Raw genomic sequence first — 17,485 nt, 5'->3', positions numbered from 1 at the left:
TACTGAATAATGTGTTGTGGAGAATGCTGATAAACCTATCTTAAATGTGTGATTAAAAGTTAATGGATACTATTGTTTACCAAATGTTAAGTGCACCCAATCTATTTATGACCCAATGAAATAGTGATGCGCAGTCTCTTCTGCAAGACCCTTAATTACTGCTCGAATTTCAATAGTATGTCTCCTGTCTGACCCTACTTGAATTGATGACACACCAGTTGATATATTATATCATAATATATATATATATAAAATCTCTTGACCTCTGACTGTCTGAATCTTTTGCTTCACATCATTTCTATTGTCCTTGTCGTTAACCCAAATATTTATTTTTACAGTATGAATTCAAAGCAAAGAACATTAAAAAGAAGAAAGTAAATCTCTTGGTGTCTGTGGATGGAGTGAAAGTAGTTCTAAAGAAGAAAAAGAAGGTGATTGACACATACTCCTAAATAATATTAATCTATTTGGGTCCTGGTACCAGTGGGTCCTCTCTTTCTGTTATAATACAGCTATATAATGTGTGTGTATATGTATATATGCATATATAGAGAGAGAGGGAGAGAGACAGGTAGATAGATAGATATATATATATATATATATATATATATATATATATATATATATATATACACAAGTTAACCCGTGCATGATACTCATGCATTCTAGTCAAATCAAGCTACTTAATGTGTTAAAAAGGTTCTTGTCATGCATTTGGGCCATAGCCCAGGTCTCAACCACCAACCACTCCCCACTGTCACCCCCGGCAACCACCAACCACTCCCAACTGTCACTTCTCCTTCAAGAAATATATATTTTTTTTTTTTAAATCTTTATAAACACTTTTAACAATTAACAAATTCAATTAACAAATTAAAAACATCTTAGTATACCAAATTTCAGCCCTTTCTGAATTTTTTTTTCCACACACACTAAGAATTTAGTAGGTCAGTGTATAACTCCGCCCAGCAGGTGGCGCTGCAGCTTGGTTTTATTTTTTCCACACACAGACAGACTAACACACGCCACTAAGCATTTATATTATATATATATATATATATATATATATATATATATATATATGTACACACACATACACTTTAAAGGGTGGATGGTTTGCACACCCTAATTTTTCAAATATTTTAAAGGGGCTACACTGCTGTGAAAGTACAATACACAATCCAAGGTAGAGGTGCACTCTTTAAGCACTAAGGCCATATTTACACATAAAGACAGATATCTATTCAATTCTATAGTAATATAATCTTTATAATAGAATTTGAATAAACATGAGGATCTTGGTGCACATTTTGATCAAACTGTGGCTGTTCATCTATCAGGTCAAGGGGACGTCTTTCAGATGGGTACCTACACTAATAACTTGCCTCATTTAGTGCCTCTAAACTACAAGGAGTATTGTTAGGATCCATATCAATAGGTGTTTTTAATCAAGCAGTGTGGTTTAAAAAGTTGGTAAGTATAACACTTCTCACTCAGTGCTGTAGCCTGAATTACCGGTACCCTTGGGCACACCCTGTTGTATCAAATAAGTAAGCTATTACATCACATAGTGTTTGACTGCTGGAAGGAAACCTCATGACATAACGACAAAGCAACAAATCTTATTTTATATATTTATTTGTATCTATCTATCTTACCAGCTTCTTGCTGTGTTTTAGTAGTTTGCACTAGCACTGTTCAGAAGTGCAATATTTAGTGTATAGAAAACTAGCATCTCCTATAATGACAGTAATTGGGAAACTTTCTATATGTCTCTGTTAAGACTTCTATGCTGTCTGGCTACCTATGGAAATGAGTGCTACAGTTTCCAAGCTTGCGCTGACCTGGTTGAACAGCATATTCATGAGGAAACCATATGTTTGGGCTCAGTTATGCAGTTCAATAATAACAATCCCTCTCTTCCCTCCACCTTGGTTCGTGCTGCTGCATTGCTTTGCAGGACTGTCCAGTGTAATAACATGAATGTGCTGTGGACTGTAACCCCGAATGGTGGGAGGGGAGGTTCTACTCAAACATCTTGCCGTTTTATTATTGTTATTTATAAGCCCTTTTCTCTGCTAGCCAGCGGAAACATAACTATGCATCTGGGATATTGTATGATAAAGATTATCAATTAGAAAATTTTGGTTCTGTACAGTAAATTTAAAACAGGTTATATTTTATTTGGAGATACCTTTTCTGGCGCTCAGACAACAGATGACTAAGGACCTGAGTCATTAAGAAGAGCAAGACAAAAAAGGAAATTTGATCCTGGGCAATCCATGTTACAATGCAAGAGGTGCAAATTAGTTTATTATTTTGCACATAAGATAAATACTGTCTGTTTGTCATGTAGCACACAAATACTTGATAACATTATTACTACACTGACATTTAACTGACATGCCCTATCCCAAATATAAATCTGTTCCCACATTTTAAATTTACCACCCCCTCCAATGCAAAATGGCTTTGCCAAGGTGCAAATATACTGCGTTTTTGTGCTTTACTTTCGTTAATGACTCAGGCTCTAAATGTTTAACTGTTCTTGTTGCAGAAAAAGGAGTGGGCGTGGGATCAGAACAAGATGCTTATCATGCAAGATCCTATATACAGGTTAGTGTCACTGCACTTGAATACATTTTATCATTATAAACTGTCACTACTTGTTGATTTGCTCCTGGAGGAAAAGCAGGAAAGAATAATTGCTACCAGCTGCTTTCTTTTGTTTGTTTGTTTTTTTAAAGTCTGTAATTAATGTGATTTAAACTATGACCTGCATTCAATGTTTGAAGCTACTTCAATCCAACAATTCAAAGATGGAAAATGTATTTTAAGTAACCCAGCGAATAGACAATGTTTTGTCCCTCCACCACTTGTTAAGTGGGGAAAGAAGCATTTTCTTATCTATTTGCTAAGAATAGCTAATTTTATATTTTTAGAATGGAATGTTGACCACTAATATTGTATGACATTTACTTGTCCATCGAAGACAATGGTGGGCAACAGGTGGTCCGCAGGCTACCAGGGGCTCGCTGGGCCTTCATCTGCGCCCCCCAGCCAGCGGCTCCCGATCTACCTCATTAGCGGAGAATAAGACTGAATGGGAGCAGCTGGCTTCTATGTCCTGTGACTTCCAGTGCACACTGCAGGGAGCTCTCACAGATCAGCCAATCAGAAGGAGGAGTTAGTGCAGTGCAATCTGCAGCGTGTGCTTTCATCCATTGCAAGCATAAAAGTAGCACTAAACAGATCCGTTTCCTTCCTGTGACATCATTAATCTGCATACAGCTTGGTTGCTGCAGGTGGAATTTGAATGTGGCATACAGCTAGCAGCTGCAGAGAAGGTGACCCAAGATGGAGTTTGAAAAGAGGGGTGGGGTAGTCCGAAAGCTGCATAGGAGTATGTTACCCAGAGGAACTGAACACATTTTGCGCCACAGGAGGCCAGACATTGCTATATGTTCTACACTAAAGCTCACAGGTTCCATATTGTATTATTAAATATACATATTTGTCCCTAATATGTATTGAGAACAGCTTGTTTCAAGGTGGAATTGTCATTTAAAGAAGTCTTGTATACAGTTTTGCTAAGCATCCATACAATACATTAATTGTGTTGTGGGTTTCTGCATATAGTACAGTTATTATATTTATTGCTCTAATCTGTTTTTTTTTGTTTTGTTTTTTTGTTTGTTGTTTAAATGTATGTTTCTCTCAACATCATCATCAATCTCTTCTTTCTGGATAAAGAATATTTTATGTGTCTCATGACTCCCAAGATCTCAAGATCTTTAGCTACATAGCCAGAGATGGGTCCAGTAATATCTTCCGCTGCAATGTCTTTAAATCCAAGAAAAAGGTAAGTCTTCAATATCTCCTGGTCTCGTGTTTTGGGGGTATATTGTACATGGTGCTTTCCTATAAAGTGGCCCATTTATAATTTGTGCACGATTGCAGGTCCACAACCAGCTCAAAGCAAACCAGAAAGACATGTAGTTATATGGAAAATGCCTGTATAGTTCCAGGCCATTTATGCTCATTTATAAATTGGCCTCTGATGCTGAAATGCTAGGGGCAGAAGCTTGATTACAGTGAGTCGACACGGGGTAGAGAGAGGTGGTTGTACTTGAGTCGCTCAAGTAGTTTGGAGGGAATGAAGAGAAGGTAGATAAGGCATAGTAGGATTGAGAGGCTGGGTGGAAAGATGGTGTCTTTAGCAGAAACTCACTGTCCAATATATTGGTAAACCAGTTTGCGCATTTACAATACATTGGTGCCACATTAAAATAGGTTGGAAATCTTTCTACAGATTACAATCCCAAACATTACAAATTGTGTAGTGAATTTCAGAGTTTCGGTTGTCCTTCTCTGCTCTCTGTATTCTAGAAAAACAAAATCATACACATGTTGTAGAGCTTTTCACACTAAATTAAACTCCAATTCTAATATAGTGATTTGTGAAATATTTAATTTATTTTGTAGCCTTAGGATGTCTTATGTTCTCACTGTTTTACGTAGTGGGTTGTATTGAGATCTAGCCTGCAGTCAAATATTTTCTACAGATAGCTATTGCAAAAAATTTCAGCAGTGAAATCTGGAGGCTTAGAAGGTACTGCAGCTTTGTGATGTACAGGTATACTGGGATCCTGCATGTATTACCGGTGTACTTCGGGTGGACTCAGATCATGAGGATGGTCATATGGTCACATTCTTGTGAGCATGGCATGCACTATTGTGTGTACGTACGATGGAAGTGGTTAGTGTTTGTGTGGGACTAGACTGGCAGGATCAATTCTAGTGCACGTGAATTGAAAAAAATCTGCATGTTTGTCCTAATTAAACTGTTAAATTTACAGATGTTTTATATATGACTTATTTTACCTGAACCTTGGGATTATTCTGTTGCTATTGCCATATGAGATTCATGATCTTGTCTAGAAAAGTGCTCTAGTCTTATTTGCATAAATATCATTGCAACCATATACACAAACTGTGCCTAAGTGGAAGGGAAACATGTAAAAAACAAGGAAGGGCATCTAACCCATCCTTACAAATGGCCTTGAACTGTTTTATTCATACTCTAGGAACTGCTATATATTTGCAATAACCGTAATTATGGCGCTTCTTACTTGGGTCTTCAGTGGCTCATTAATACAACAGCCCATCAGATGTAACTTCTTCTCTTGCCTTTAATGACCTGCAATAGTTTCTGCTTCCCCTGACTACTCATACAAAGCAGTGGCCTCCAGCTATTCTTCTCACCTTTTTACTTTCTATAAAGATGCCAACCACTCACCCATGGCTTTCCTCTGCTGTTTCATGATGTTTACAGTACGGTATCTAAGAGAGCCTTGGTTATTAAAAGGAGAACACTGTGGTCCTCTGTTTCATTATTGTCTGTTTCCATGGAGAATTTAATATCTAAAGACTCCAGGGTAGCGGCTAAAATAAATCTCTGTGTCCGATGAAGTTTGTGTTTCACATTGCCGGATATTGTATAGGCATCAAATTGCAGCAGCCAGAGTTGGGGCATTAGTAACAAAAGAATAAAATCCTTGGCGCTGAATTCTTCTTTTGTGACTCATATGGAGATGAAGGTGAAAATTGTCCATTGTGATGATATGTTCTGTACTCCGTTTCCTCATCTTTCGCAAGTCTCTTGCCCATATTCACATGTCAAATATGTGTGTGCGTGTGCAGATAGATATATAGCTATGTACATGCACACATATGACATGTGAAAAATATATATAGAGATCTCTCTCTCTCTCTCTCTCTCTCTCTCTCTCTCTCTCTCTCTCTCTCTCTCTCTCTCTCTCTCTCTCTCTCTCTCTCTCTCTCTCTCTCTCTCTCTCTCTCTCTCTCTTTCTCTCTCTCTTTCTCTCTCTCTCTCCCTCTCTCTCTCTCTCTCTCTCTCTCTCTCTCTCTCTATATATATATAGAGAGAGAGATTTCTTTTTGATATATTTAGTATTTTTTTCACATACAATTATAATGTATCTTTGTGACACCTTGATTTGTACATACAAGTAGTTACACCTTTGCAGACTTTTGCTGCGTAAGCTTTAGGCAGGTGGCAGACAGTAACAACTCTCACCTTCTCTAGTGGCCAGCGAGACGGCGCGCTCTAATTTGCTGGGCTGTGTGGCAAACTATGGTGTGTGGCGCACGCATCATCCATTTGCGTACTGTGCACCCGATTTGGATCTGTCCTGCATGTCCGTATGAGAGTGACAAACATGCAGGAAAATTGAGCGGGCTAGAGGCCCAAACAGGGGTTGGCTTGCAAATGTCAGCCTTTGAGTTGATCCCATAGCACTGGCCCAAAGTCCATGAGGAGCGGCCCATCTCTATTATGTCAATTCCACTATAAGTTTGCTATAATGCTGGCTGTATACAGTGTACCTATGGCTCTCCAGCTATTTTGGAACTACAAGTTCCAGCTTCCAGGGCATGCAGTGCTTTTTAGTTCCCCAACACAGAAGTGCCAGAGGCACTGATAAAAATTGTCAGCGACTGAAGGCCCACTTACCCTGTAGCTTGTACTCTGGTCGATCTACCTATCCTCGTACCTTCTCCGAAGCAGTGCAGGGGAGCTTCGTCCATCCATGTGGGCAGCTTGCATTGCTCTACAAACTAAATATGCTATGCAATTACAAGTCTGATATTTTAAGTGCTCTCATTATAATGAAAAAGACACCTGTCACAGGAAGTATCCTCTCAGTCTGTAAAAGTCCCTATTACAAATGTGTCTGCCACCTACACAAAATACAGGCATCTGTTTTATTAGCTGAACCAATGTTTATGAAAGCGCAGCATGTCCGTTCCTTAGGAAGGAACCAGTCATATCACTGAGATACTTTTTGGAAGTCGCCATGTTGCGGGCTGAGACAATATTCATGAGAATGTAGCATATGAATTCCTAGTTAATAGTCTGCGTTCTCATGACTATTGGGTCATCCTACAAAATGACTACATGCGCTGTGTGTCAGCAACAGGAGCTCTTTAATTTCTCCATGCGCACCTACTGTGCATAAAGACTACAGAACGTTGTGACTCTGTAGGGGAAATGTTATTCCACCAGGGACAACCTGATGAACGTTAGTTGCAAGTGAAACATAATTAAGTTCTCAAATGATAAAGTAATACACATAGTAGAAAAAATGGAAGAAAAGGTAAAAAGTAAAAACATAAAATGTAGAGTAAAGAATCTAGAGTAAAGAACTTGACTTTCCTGCTATTTTGTAACTACAAGTCCCACCCAGCATGTCCTCTGGCAATGCATGCAGTGCCTTGTAAGTTCCACAGTACGGAAGAGCCACACATTGATCGTTGACAGCCCTTTTAATTTTTTCAAAGTCCCACTTACATTGCATATAATGGGTCCTATAGCTTCTTCAGTGTAGTGTATCTGCCCACGTGGTGTAGGAGCTGCCTGGAGACAAAAGGGCTCACTTATGGGGCTAGATGTACTAAACTGCAGGTTTGAAAAAGTAGAGATGTTGCCTATAGTAACCAATCAGATTCTAGTTGTCATTTAGTACATTCTACAAAATGACAGCTAGAATCTGATTGGTTGCTATAGGAAACATCTAAACCTTTTCAAATTGGCAGTTTAGTAAATCTAACCCGTGGAGTGCACAAATGACATGACTGCGTTATATGTGTGCCAGGTCGAACTGTGCAACTGCACAGGCAGCGAGTGGCCTGGCTGCTTATTAAGACCATTTAAAAAAAAAATAATCAGATGGCTTACTGGTATTTTGGTTCAGGGAGCTCCATGAGAGAAGGGGGCCTGTGACACAAGCCCCCTGTGCCTCCCCCTAATCCGGCCGTGCCCAGATGTAAGGGGAAGTGCATGGCAATGTGCGACCACCGTGTTGAGCCTGCTTCTGGTGGGTACAGATAGCATGTAAGAACAAGTTAAGTAACTTAACTTTTGATTGAATATGTAACATTTTATTTGTTAGAGCATGCAGAACATTTGAATAAAAATATATTTTCCTTAGTTTTGAATCACTATATAGCAGTGATGGGCAACCTGATACATGCCAACCTTCAAAAGGGTAGCACATTACCCTTTATTTCAGTCATAAGTTAAAATGCATTTAATTAAAGAAAGAGACAACACATGTCCTTAAAATAGACCACACATGACACCCAAAACTAGAGATGGGCGGGCTCGGTTCCCCGAGAACCGAACCCACCCGAACTTTGGGTATCCGAGTACGGAATCCAAATCGAGGCCGAACGTCATTGTGACGTCGTCAGATCTCGGGGCTCGGTTCTCACGATACTTGAAGATTATAAATACACGCCTCCACAGCAATCCATCGCCATTTGACAGAGGGAGAGAGCAGGGTCTAGTCACAGACTGATTAGAGCAGGGACAGAGAATACAATATTCTGATTCCAATTGTGCTAACAAATATCGCTAGAGAAGAGAGGAGGATAGAGGAGGTTTTTTTTCTTCAATATTTGGCACTCAAAGTGCTTTTTGGGTGTCCCCCATTATTTTGCCTAAATATTTCTGGCTGTCAAAATTACTATCTGTCAGTAGTATCTACCAAATAATTTTTAGCACTCCCCAGTGCTTTTGGGGTGTCCCCCATTCTTTTGAATTAATATTTCTGGCTGTCAAAAGTACTATCTGTCAGCAGACTTCAAATATAATATTTAGCACTCCCAAGTGCTTTTGGGGTGTCCCCCATTCTTTTGCATTAATTTTTGTGGCTGTCAAAAGTCATATTTGTCAGCAGTATCTAAAACAATTTGTAGCACTACAAGTGCTTTGGGCTCATAATGGATTCTAAGCAGTCCACATATGAGCAAAATAAGCAACCAGGTTCTGTCACAAGTCCTGATGTTAGTATTCCCAGTACGTCATCTGGGAAAGGCGATGTCAAACTACACAGTCTTTTGAAATCAGTCAAAAAACCACACACCCCAAAAAATTTTACCGTGTTGAAGCGAAAAAGAAGTGTAACTGAGGAAAAGTTAAGTGCCGATAAAAAAAAAATGCCAACATGCCATTCTACACACGCAGTGGCAAAGAGAGAATGAGGCCTTCACCTTTCTCTATTAGTGGCAGATCAAAAAATGTTACCGAGCCTACAAGTGGTGCACAAGTACTGTTACTCGTCAAAGCCGAGCTGCAAGAAAACAGTAAGGCATTAGAGGATAGTGACAGTGTACCCATAAAGAAGGTTCCTTACAGCAGTTCTACTGATGTGTGCCTTAACAGCCCGAGTGTAGTCACCAAACTACCGTGGTCCATTTATTTTTACTTTCTAATTCCACAGTCTATGCAGGCTGCTTTTTTTCTATTCAACTACAAGTGGAGGGTGTAATATACACCCAAAGACGATGGCTGCATTGCCAATAGGCAAAGATGAAGAGGAAGACAACCAGGTTTGTGTGGAGAATTAAGGACGGCCTACCAGGGATTAAACTGTTTTCTTCCTAATTTATTAGCTTTAGAATTACCTTACTTATCCAAGAAACAGGTGGAGCACTAAATTAGGTTATTTTATGCACAAAAACATTGATTTTTAAACAAAATTGCAAAACTAAACCAAACAAAACCAAAACACGCAAGGGCGGTTTGGCAAAACCAAAACCAAAACACGAAGGTAATCCAGATCCAAAAACAAAACACGGGGGTCAGTGACCATCTCTACTCAAAACCCACACTCACCAAAAATAACCCTGTATGCCCCTTTAAAATGCCAGATTCAAAAAGTCTCTCAGACCTCTAATTTTTCTTAAAATACACATCATCTTCCCATCTCACTTATTTAATAACATCTGGGGCTGCAGGTGAAGCTTGGCGGGGATTAAAGCTTAGAATAAGAGATGGGACTGGTGAGGCATAAAACTGATGAAATGACTTGAAGAGTTATAAGCAGGTGAAGGCCGCCTGTTGCCCATCACTGCTCTATGGTTTCCAAATGAATGTTATTGAGTGGAATGTATACTATACTATACTATAGTATTTATTATTGAAGATTTGGGAATTGGTAATTATGCAGACAGATTTCTTGCAGAACCTGATTTCTTGCTCCACTTAAAGCTGAATTACCACATGAGTAAAGGAATTTTATTAAGGTCCTGGAGTCCCGGAAGCTGTATAAAGATAGAATAGATGTCCTCAGTTATAGACGCTCACTTGAATCACTCTAAAATAACCAAGAGGAATTATACTTTCTCAGTGAATTTTTTTTAAAAAAGTTTATAAATGATACTCTTAATTTTTTTTATAATCTATTTTGAAAGAATTATTCATTTTGGTTGTTTTAGAGTGATTAAAGCGAGAGCAGAACATCTATTGTTTTTATATTTCTGTTTGAGTTTGGTGAAACTCCAGTTCAACAGATTGTGGTGGGATGTGATCAGTGGGTTTTCTTAACCACTTAAATATGGAGGCTGACCGGGACTCACCCTTTGCACTTTAGGAGGTCATGTAGAGGACAAGTCCCACTTGTCCCTAGCACTCAAGGGGTTAGTAGAGTAATACATCACCATAGTATCCTAATGGAATTTGACCAGATCAAAAGGCTGGCTGCAGTCATGTGAGCTAATGTGATCTCACTGGTCCTGCCCCAACAGTAAGAGTCTTCCATGAGCCACAAAATAATACAGGCAATAATGCACTTAATTGTCTGCCTTGTACCTAAGAAAGAACACACACACATTTTTGTTACTGCATCTGCTCTTGGAAAAATGTCCTTTTCTCTTTTGGAGAGGGGTGCAATAGCCTCTGCACCTGCTGAGGACAAATCTGGAAATGCCCCTGTTACTTCACGCTCTCCACTTCCCAAACCACTCTGCACCTTCCGCAGAGCGAGAGGACACAGGTTCTAGGGGTACTGAATAACACCAACATTGGAACAGACAATGGGGGATGCAGGGGGGAGTCCTGTCCGTTCTGTGTGTCTTTAAGAATCCCTGCTGTAGACAAATAATACCTTTAATATGTTTAGAACTATGATGATTTGAAAAACAGATTTGTCGGTAACACCATAACTCACCAAAAATCAGTTTTTCAAGTTTGTGTTCTTATTCTTTGGCTTCAGTTTTCCTCTGATAAAAAGTGTGTGTCCTCTGTATGACCTTCAAGCATTGCCAGACACCATGGGCAGTATCCTCAGCATAGCAGACATGCCTCACCATGTGTATGCCCCTGTCTGAGGTTTGCCCTTTCAGATGGAGACTTTTATGTAGAAAAATGTGTACAGATAAAGCATTTAACATTATATTTGACCTTGCTTTGTACCATATTTCATGCTTCTGTTTTAGGCTCAGATAGGTGACTGTAAGATTGTTTGTGGTATTACTGACAGGACAAATGATGTGTATAGAAAAAATGTTTATCCCATGATGAAAACCTTAACTTTGATATCTTACATATATTAAGGCTGAAAAAAAAGACATGGATTATCAAGTTCAACAATTCATAAATTCTAATTACGTTTATGCAGCAGAAGGCAAAAAAAACCCCAATATGAATGTTACCAATATAGCTTCCAAGTGGTGAGGAATTTGTTTATGACTCCGAAAATGTAAATCTGATTTTGGGCATTAATCCATCATCTCCATAATATACTTTATTTATTATAGCTACATTTATTGTACTAAGGCCACTTTTAAACCTTTTAGTTAGAACAGTATTCAATACATTTTTTTATTCTCTAAATTAATTTACTATGACCAGCTCATGGTAGAAGGAATTCCACAGCTTACTACCCTTACAGTAAAGAATCTCTTCCTATGCGCATGGTGTATGCTCCTTGATGCAAAAAAGTTTGTTACACAAATCTTTGGAGTGACCTGACATATAGTTATACATATCCATTAGATGACCTCTAAGTTTCCTTTTACCCCAAAATAAATAAACCTATTTTTTTTAAATCTCTTTGATTATTTAACCCTTCCACTCCATTTATTAATGAGGATGCTGGCTTTTGAACCCTGTTTGATTTTCACATTTCCTTCTTAAGCTGGGTATATACTACAGAACATTACTGCAGATGGGATTTCTGTAATGATTTTGCCAACAGCTGAAAATCCCGATGAGCATGTAGACTAATGTGTACACACCTACGTAGAGCCATTGTCTGGCAGTGTGTGCTGATATAGTCTCATATTCCTAAATTCACTTCCTGTTCACTTCATGTGTAAGTAGTATAACTATTACCATTATAATGGAAGGATATTACTCTCTGCACTTTCCTCTTTTTAAGTTGCTGAAACCTAAATGCTTCCTGTAATGATTACCTGGGGATTGCAACCCCTAGTAGTAGAGTAGCAGAGAAAAATATACCTTAGGCGCAAATAGGTATTATCAGTATCCCATAGTGGGCTACAGGGCCGGTGCTAGGGTTCTAGGCGCCCTAGGCAAAATTTCAACGCCCCACCGCCCCCGCCGAAAACACTAAATAAATAAATAATTAGATTTTATTTACCTCGCTCTTTTTTCTCATGAAGCCTCGTCAGTAGATGCAGGGGGGCTCTTCAAACCTCTTCTCCTTTTCTTTTCTTCTCTTTTCTTCACTTATCTTCTTTTCTCTTTTCTTTTCTTTCTTTCCTATGGCTGCTCCTCACCTTCTTCACACAGGAGGCGGAGCGATGCATGCTGGGAGGGAAGGGGGAGCAGCAGCAGCACAGGCGCCGCCGGGTAAAGACCTGTCACCTGATCACTGACGCCAGTGATCAGGCGAGCGATGCGCCGGGCAGCCCGGGCGCATCGAAATTAATTGCAAGTGGCGGCGGAAGTTGAAAAAACAGCGGCGGTGCACCTCTCTCCCACTTCTCTCCGCTGACTAGATTTGAAAATCTAGTCAGTGGCAGCGGCGCCCTGCAGGTCCCGGCGCCCTAGGCAACTGCCTAAGGTTGCCTAATGGGAGCGCCGGGCCTGGTGGGCTATCTTGGGCCGAGTCACTGGGTTACCTGCATTTCTTTCCTTCAAAATGTTTCTAATAGGCTGCTGAGTCGAGTCTTGCCCCCCGGGCTAAAATTTGCCGGCCCTCCCCTGGTAAGTGAGTCTATGGTCTGCCAGATTGAAGTAAAAAAAAATTGTGAGCAGGAAGGGGAGAGCATAGTGGCTAAGTGGTTAGCACTTCTGCCTCACAGTGCGGGGGTCATGAGTTCAATTCCCGTCCATGGCCTTTTCTGTGAGGAGTCTATATGTTCTCCCTGTGTTTGCGTGGCTTACCTCCAGGTGCTCCGATTTCCTCCCACACTCCCAAAACATAGCTTAATTGGCTGCTAACAAATTGGCCCTAGTCTGTGTGTCTGTCTGTGTGTGTGTGTGTGTGTGTGTGTGTGTATGTTAGGGAATTTAGACTGTAAGCTCCAATGGGGCAGGGACTGATGTGAGGGAGTTCTCTGTACAGCGCTGCGGAATCAGTGGCGCTATATAAATAAATGATGATGATGTATCTATTTTTAGTCTTACTATTATTCTTAATTGAGGACATATATCTCTTTTATGTCTGTCGTTAGTACCTATATTTACCCTGGCCTTTTGGGTTTTATTCAACTTCTCCCGAAAATCTATCAACTCTATCCACAATATGCTAAACTTGAGCACCCCCTTTCCCAGGAGACGGCAAACTGTAGGGCATTCACGTTCTAGTTGACAGATTATCCTGGCCTCCTGATAATGAAATCTCCCTGCAGCTGTCTTCCGTCACTATACTGCTTTGTCTATCTTTACTAGAGCAGTCATTCTCCTGATTGGTAGTGTAGGTGTCCTACTGCAACAATGCTTCTCCTAAACTAATATCCCCATTATCGGACCAATTTGCAGAATTTATTGGGGATTTACTGTGACCCAGTTACCTAGTGATGCCAGATGCTCCTTTAGATCCGCAGTCTGGGCTTCCAGATGAGCAAATCGCTCGTATCTAGCACAGCTGTATTCACCCTGGAATGTACCCTTTATACTCGAGTATATGCCGACCCGAATATAAGCCGAGGCACCTAATTTTACCACAAAAAACTGGGAAAACTTATTGACCCGAGTATAAGCCTAGGGTGGGAAATGACTTGCTTCTTTTAATAAACTCAGGCTCCCAAAATGTCTCTAGATAAACTGCTCACCCCAGGTACTGCGCTGTCTCCTACTAGGCTGTCTTTAGGACAGTACACACATCTTGCATCTCTTTCTCATTGACGAGGAGCTCTGGAGGGGTGTCCCTGTGTTTACTACTCTGTGCCTGGTAGGGAGGGAGGGATTTTCTTCAGCCCTTAACTTCCGCAGTGTGCGTTCCACTAACAGGAAGTTCAGCATTTGGAACACAAGTTTGTGTTCCAAATGCTGAACTTCCTGTCACTGGAACGCACATGCGTTTCACTGCGGAAGTTAAGAGCTGAGGGACCGGAGAACAGGGACTCACTTGAGTAGGGGGAGGCTTTTTCAGCATAAAAAATGTGCTGAAAAAGTCGGCTTATACTCGAGTATATACGGTATGTTTCACAAGTGCGTACATAGCTCATGATGTGCATGGGCTGCACAGTGGCTTAGTGGTTAGCACTTCTGCCTCACAGCACGGGGGTCATGAGTTTGATTTCCGACCATGGCCTTATCTGGGTTTCCTCTGGGTGCTCCGGTTTTTCCTCTCACATTTCAAAAACATAGAAGTAGGTTAATTGGCTGCTTTCAAATTGTGTGTCTCTCTCTCTCTTCATCTCTCTCTCTTCTCTGTACAGCGCTGCAGAATTAGTGCAGCTATATAAATAGCTGATGATGATGATGTGCCCTGGATGGTGTTATTAATCGTGGAACACATTCTTCCATGTACCTAAACTGTATGGGAATACATAATAATGGCATATAGCACAGTGGCTAAGTGGTTAGCACTTCTGTCTTACAGCACTGGGGTCATGAGTTCAATTCCCGACCATGGCCTTATCTGTGTGGAGTTTGTATGTTCTCCCCGTGTTTGCGTGGGTTTCCTCCCACACTCCAAAAAAACATACTGGTAGGTTAATTGGCTGCTAACAAATTGACCCTAGTCTGTGTGTCTGTCTGTGTGTGTGTTAAGGAATTTAGACTGTAAGCCCCAATGGGGCAGGGACTGATGTGAGTGAGTTCTCTGTACAGCGCTGCGGAATTAGTGGCGCTATATAAATAAATGGTGATGATGATGATGAGTACTACAGATTATTAATACAGTGTTAGAGACTTCTTAAAACAACAAGGTTATATTTTACAGTAGATTAAAAACAGAACAAAAATAAATCACAATGTTTTATAGCATCTCACCACCACGGTAAAATATACTTTGCTTTCCTACTTCCTTGTGTTGAACTATGTTTTTGTGTTAAACTATGTACTTATCAGGAGAAATGTACTTTTCAGACAATGTGCAGCAAAATGGCAAACCTTTCATAGCTCAGAAACCTTGTTTGGTTGTGCAGTTAGAGTGTGGCCTTCATTATATTGTTGTGTAAACTAGTTTTCTTGATGTGGTAAACTGCATTATGATAAGGTACCGGTATGTATTATATCACATTCTCCTTTGTAGAGCCAAGCCATGCGAGTAGTGCGGACTGTTGGACAAGCATTTGAGGTTTGTCACAAGCTGAGTTTGCAGCACACAGAGCAGGGTGGGGATGGACGAGAGGATGATGAGAGTGAGAAGAGTAATGATGACTCCGGTGTTCCAGGTATGTGATGGGGATACAGTCGTGGCTCAGCCTAAACACACTGTAATAAGGCTCTCAATACAAACTCATCATTAACTCTTCTAATTCTCTGTAGCCATTACATGTCATGTGTTCTGCTGGGTTGGTAAACGTGACACTTGCTGGTTTTCTTTATTTTATTTTCCTGTATCCCATTTCATGGTACTATTTCTCTTGCCCTTCTCACTATCCATCAGTGACGCATATAGTTGCCAGTGTGGACCACAATGCTGATGAGACAGATATTGATGCTCTGGACAGCCCTCTGCCAGGAGACCAGGGTACTACATTTAGCCGCGGCGTTACTGATTTGGATGCTGTGAATCGAGAGAGTGACTGCACTGATGAAAAGAAGGTACATGCAGAATTCCTGGTTAGGTATACTGGGCAAATCTTGATGGACATTTAGGGCACATTATTGCAATGCAAAAATGTGTGCCTAATTGTGCACATTTTCTTTTTTTGGGCCTACTTTTGAGCTGTGTATGGGATTCTGACCCTTTGACATCCCTACATACATTGTTTGCACTCAAGACGCAAAGCCAATCTCTAAGCACTGCCTACCATTGTTCCTACGGACCACCTCACCCTCCTATTGTTTTGGAACCTTTACCAAAGTACAGTCCTTTTTTCTGCTTGTTTCACCCTCATTATTATTACTCAGAGGAGTAGGAGAACAAAGAGTCTGTTTCTCATTCATGTGAAAGGTTTCTGGCTTTAAACTTTTAACTACATTGCTCTCCATTGTGCAGTACTTTTTGTCTTCTTTGTGCCTATTGGTGAGCGCAGTTCTCCATTTAAAAATCAAAGTAAAAATCCAGCCTGTTTGTGTTCTGAAAACTCTCTGAATGAATGAATGAATGGCACACCGCAGAGCTGGACAAATCATCTGCACTTTGGCTCATTTAAATATCAAGCTTGTAGGACTGCCATTTTATTGTAGACTTGTGCTGTGCTTCCCTAGTTATACCAGAAATCCATCTATACCACAGATTAATTCTGCTTGTGCCTACAAAGCAGTCCCCTTCATGTGCAAAGTGGCCATTTTAAAGTTGAAAGACCAACACAAAGGAAAATACACTGTTGTAAATGACTCTGTTACATCTGAAGGAGTCCTGTATATTGTATATAAGTGTATACGATGCATGAACAATCTTCAGCACTAGATGATGATGCATTATAACTCCCATGATGCTTGAAAGAGAACCGGAGTTCCAGATCTTGTACCCTCTATGTTCACTAAGCTGTATTTTCTTTTCTCCAGGAACAAGTCCTATCCGCCTCGCCCAAAATGTTGCTCCCCTCAGGTAGCCAAGTAGCCCCTGGAACTCCACTCTCCATTCACCATCAAATACAGCTCCTTCAACAGCAGCTGCAGCAGCAACAGCAGCAGACACAAGTGGCTGTGGCTCAGGTGAGATAAGGGAGGGGTATTAGTGTTTGGTACCTACCCCCATGCCCTGCGCACTGTAGTGAACATTTATTATGCCTCTTATGTTTATCACAGGTCCATTTGCTTAAGGACCAATTGTCTGCAGAAGCTGCTGCCAGGCTGGAGTCTCAGGCCAGAGTGCACCAGCTGCTCTTGCAGAACAAGGACTTGCTGCAGCACATCTCCCTGCTGGTCAAACAGGTGCAGGAGCTGGAGTTCAAGTTGTCTGGAAAGAATGGCAGTAAGTTTTTTCAGTGAGGTTTATAGTTGTATTCTCTACAAAGGTCCATTTTGGGAAGTTTCTAATGTCCTATAAAGTAAAAATACAAACACCCAAATAATAATAATTGGGTTTTATTT

At 40.5% G+C, this 17,485-nt stretch overlaps 1 protein-coding gene across 4 annotated transcripts in view; it reads left to right on the top strand.

The window, feature by feature from the left end:
* The window catches only part of NOS1AP (nitric oxide synthase 1 adaptor protein), a 79,891-nt gene that overhangs the window by 27,198 nt on the left and 35,208 nt on the right, over positions 1-17,485 (top strand). For 3 of the 4 annotated variants that reach the window (XM_075182500.1, XM_075182502.1, XM_075182503.1), the window contains 7 exons: positions 339-431; positions 2,558-2,616; positions 3,754-3,862; positions 15,534-15,675; positions 15,891-16,048; positions 16,958-17,107; positions 17,201-17,366. In XM_075182500.1, coding sequence (XP_075038601.1) covers positions 339-431; positions 2,558-2,616; positions 3,754-3,862; positions 15,534-15,675; positions 15,891-16,048; positions 16,958-17,107; positions 17,201-17,366 — 877 coding nt within the window. Of the gene's footprint in view, positions 1-338; positions 432-2,179; positions 2,300-2,557; positions 2,617-3,753; positions 3,863-15,533; positions 15,676-15,890; positions 16,049-16,957; positions 17,108-17,200; positions 17,367-17,485 lie in introns of those variants that run through there. The other variant, XM_075182501.1, reaches the window with a different exon arrangement.

This window comes from Mixophyes fleayi, chromosome 8 (genome assembly GCF_038048845.1).
Source record: "Mixophyes fleayi isolate aMixFle1 chromosome 8, aMixFle1.hap1, whole genome shotgun sequence".
Lineage (NCBI taxonomy): Eukaryota > Metazoa > Chordata > Amphibia > Anura > Limnodynastidae > Mixophyes > Mixophyes fleayi.
The sequence above is the reverse complement of the archived record's forward strand: the minus strand, read 5'-3'. Positions and strand labels throughout refer to the sequence as shown.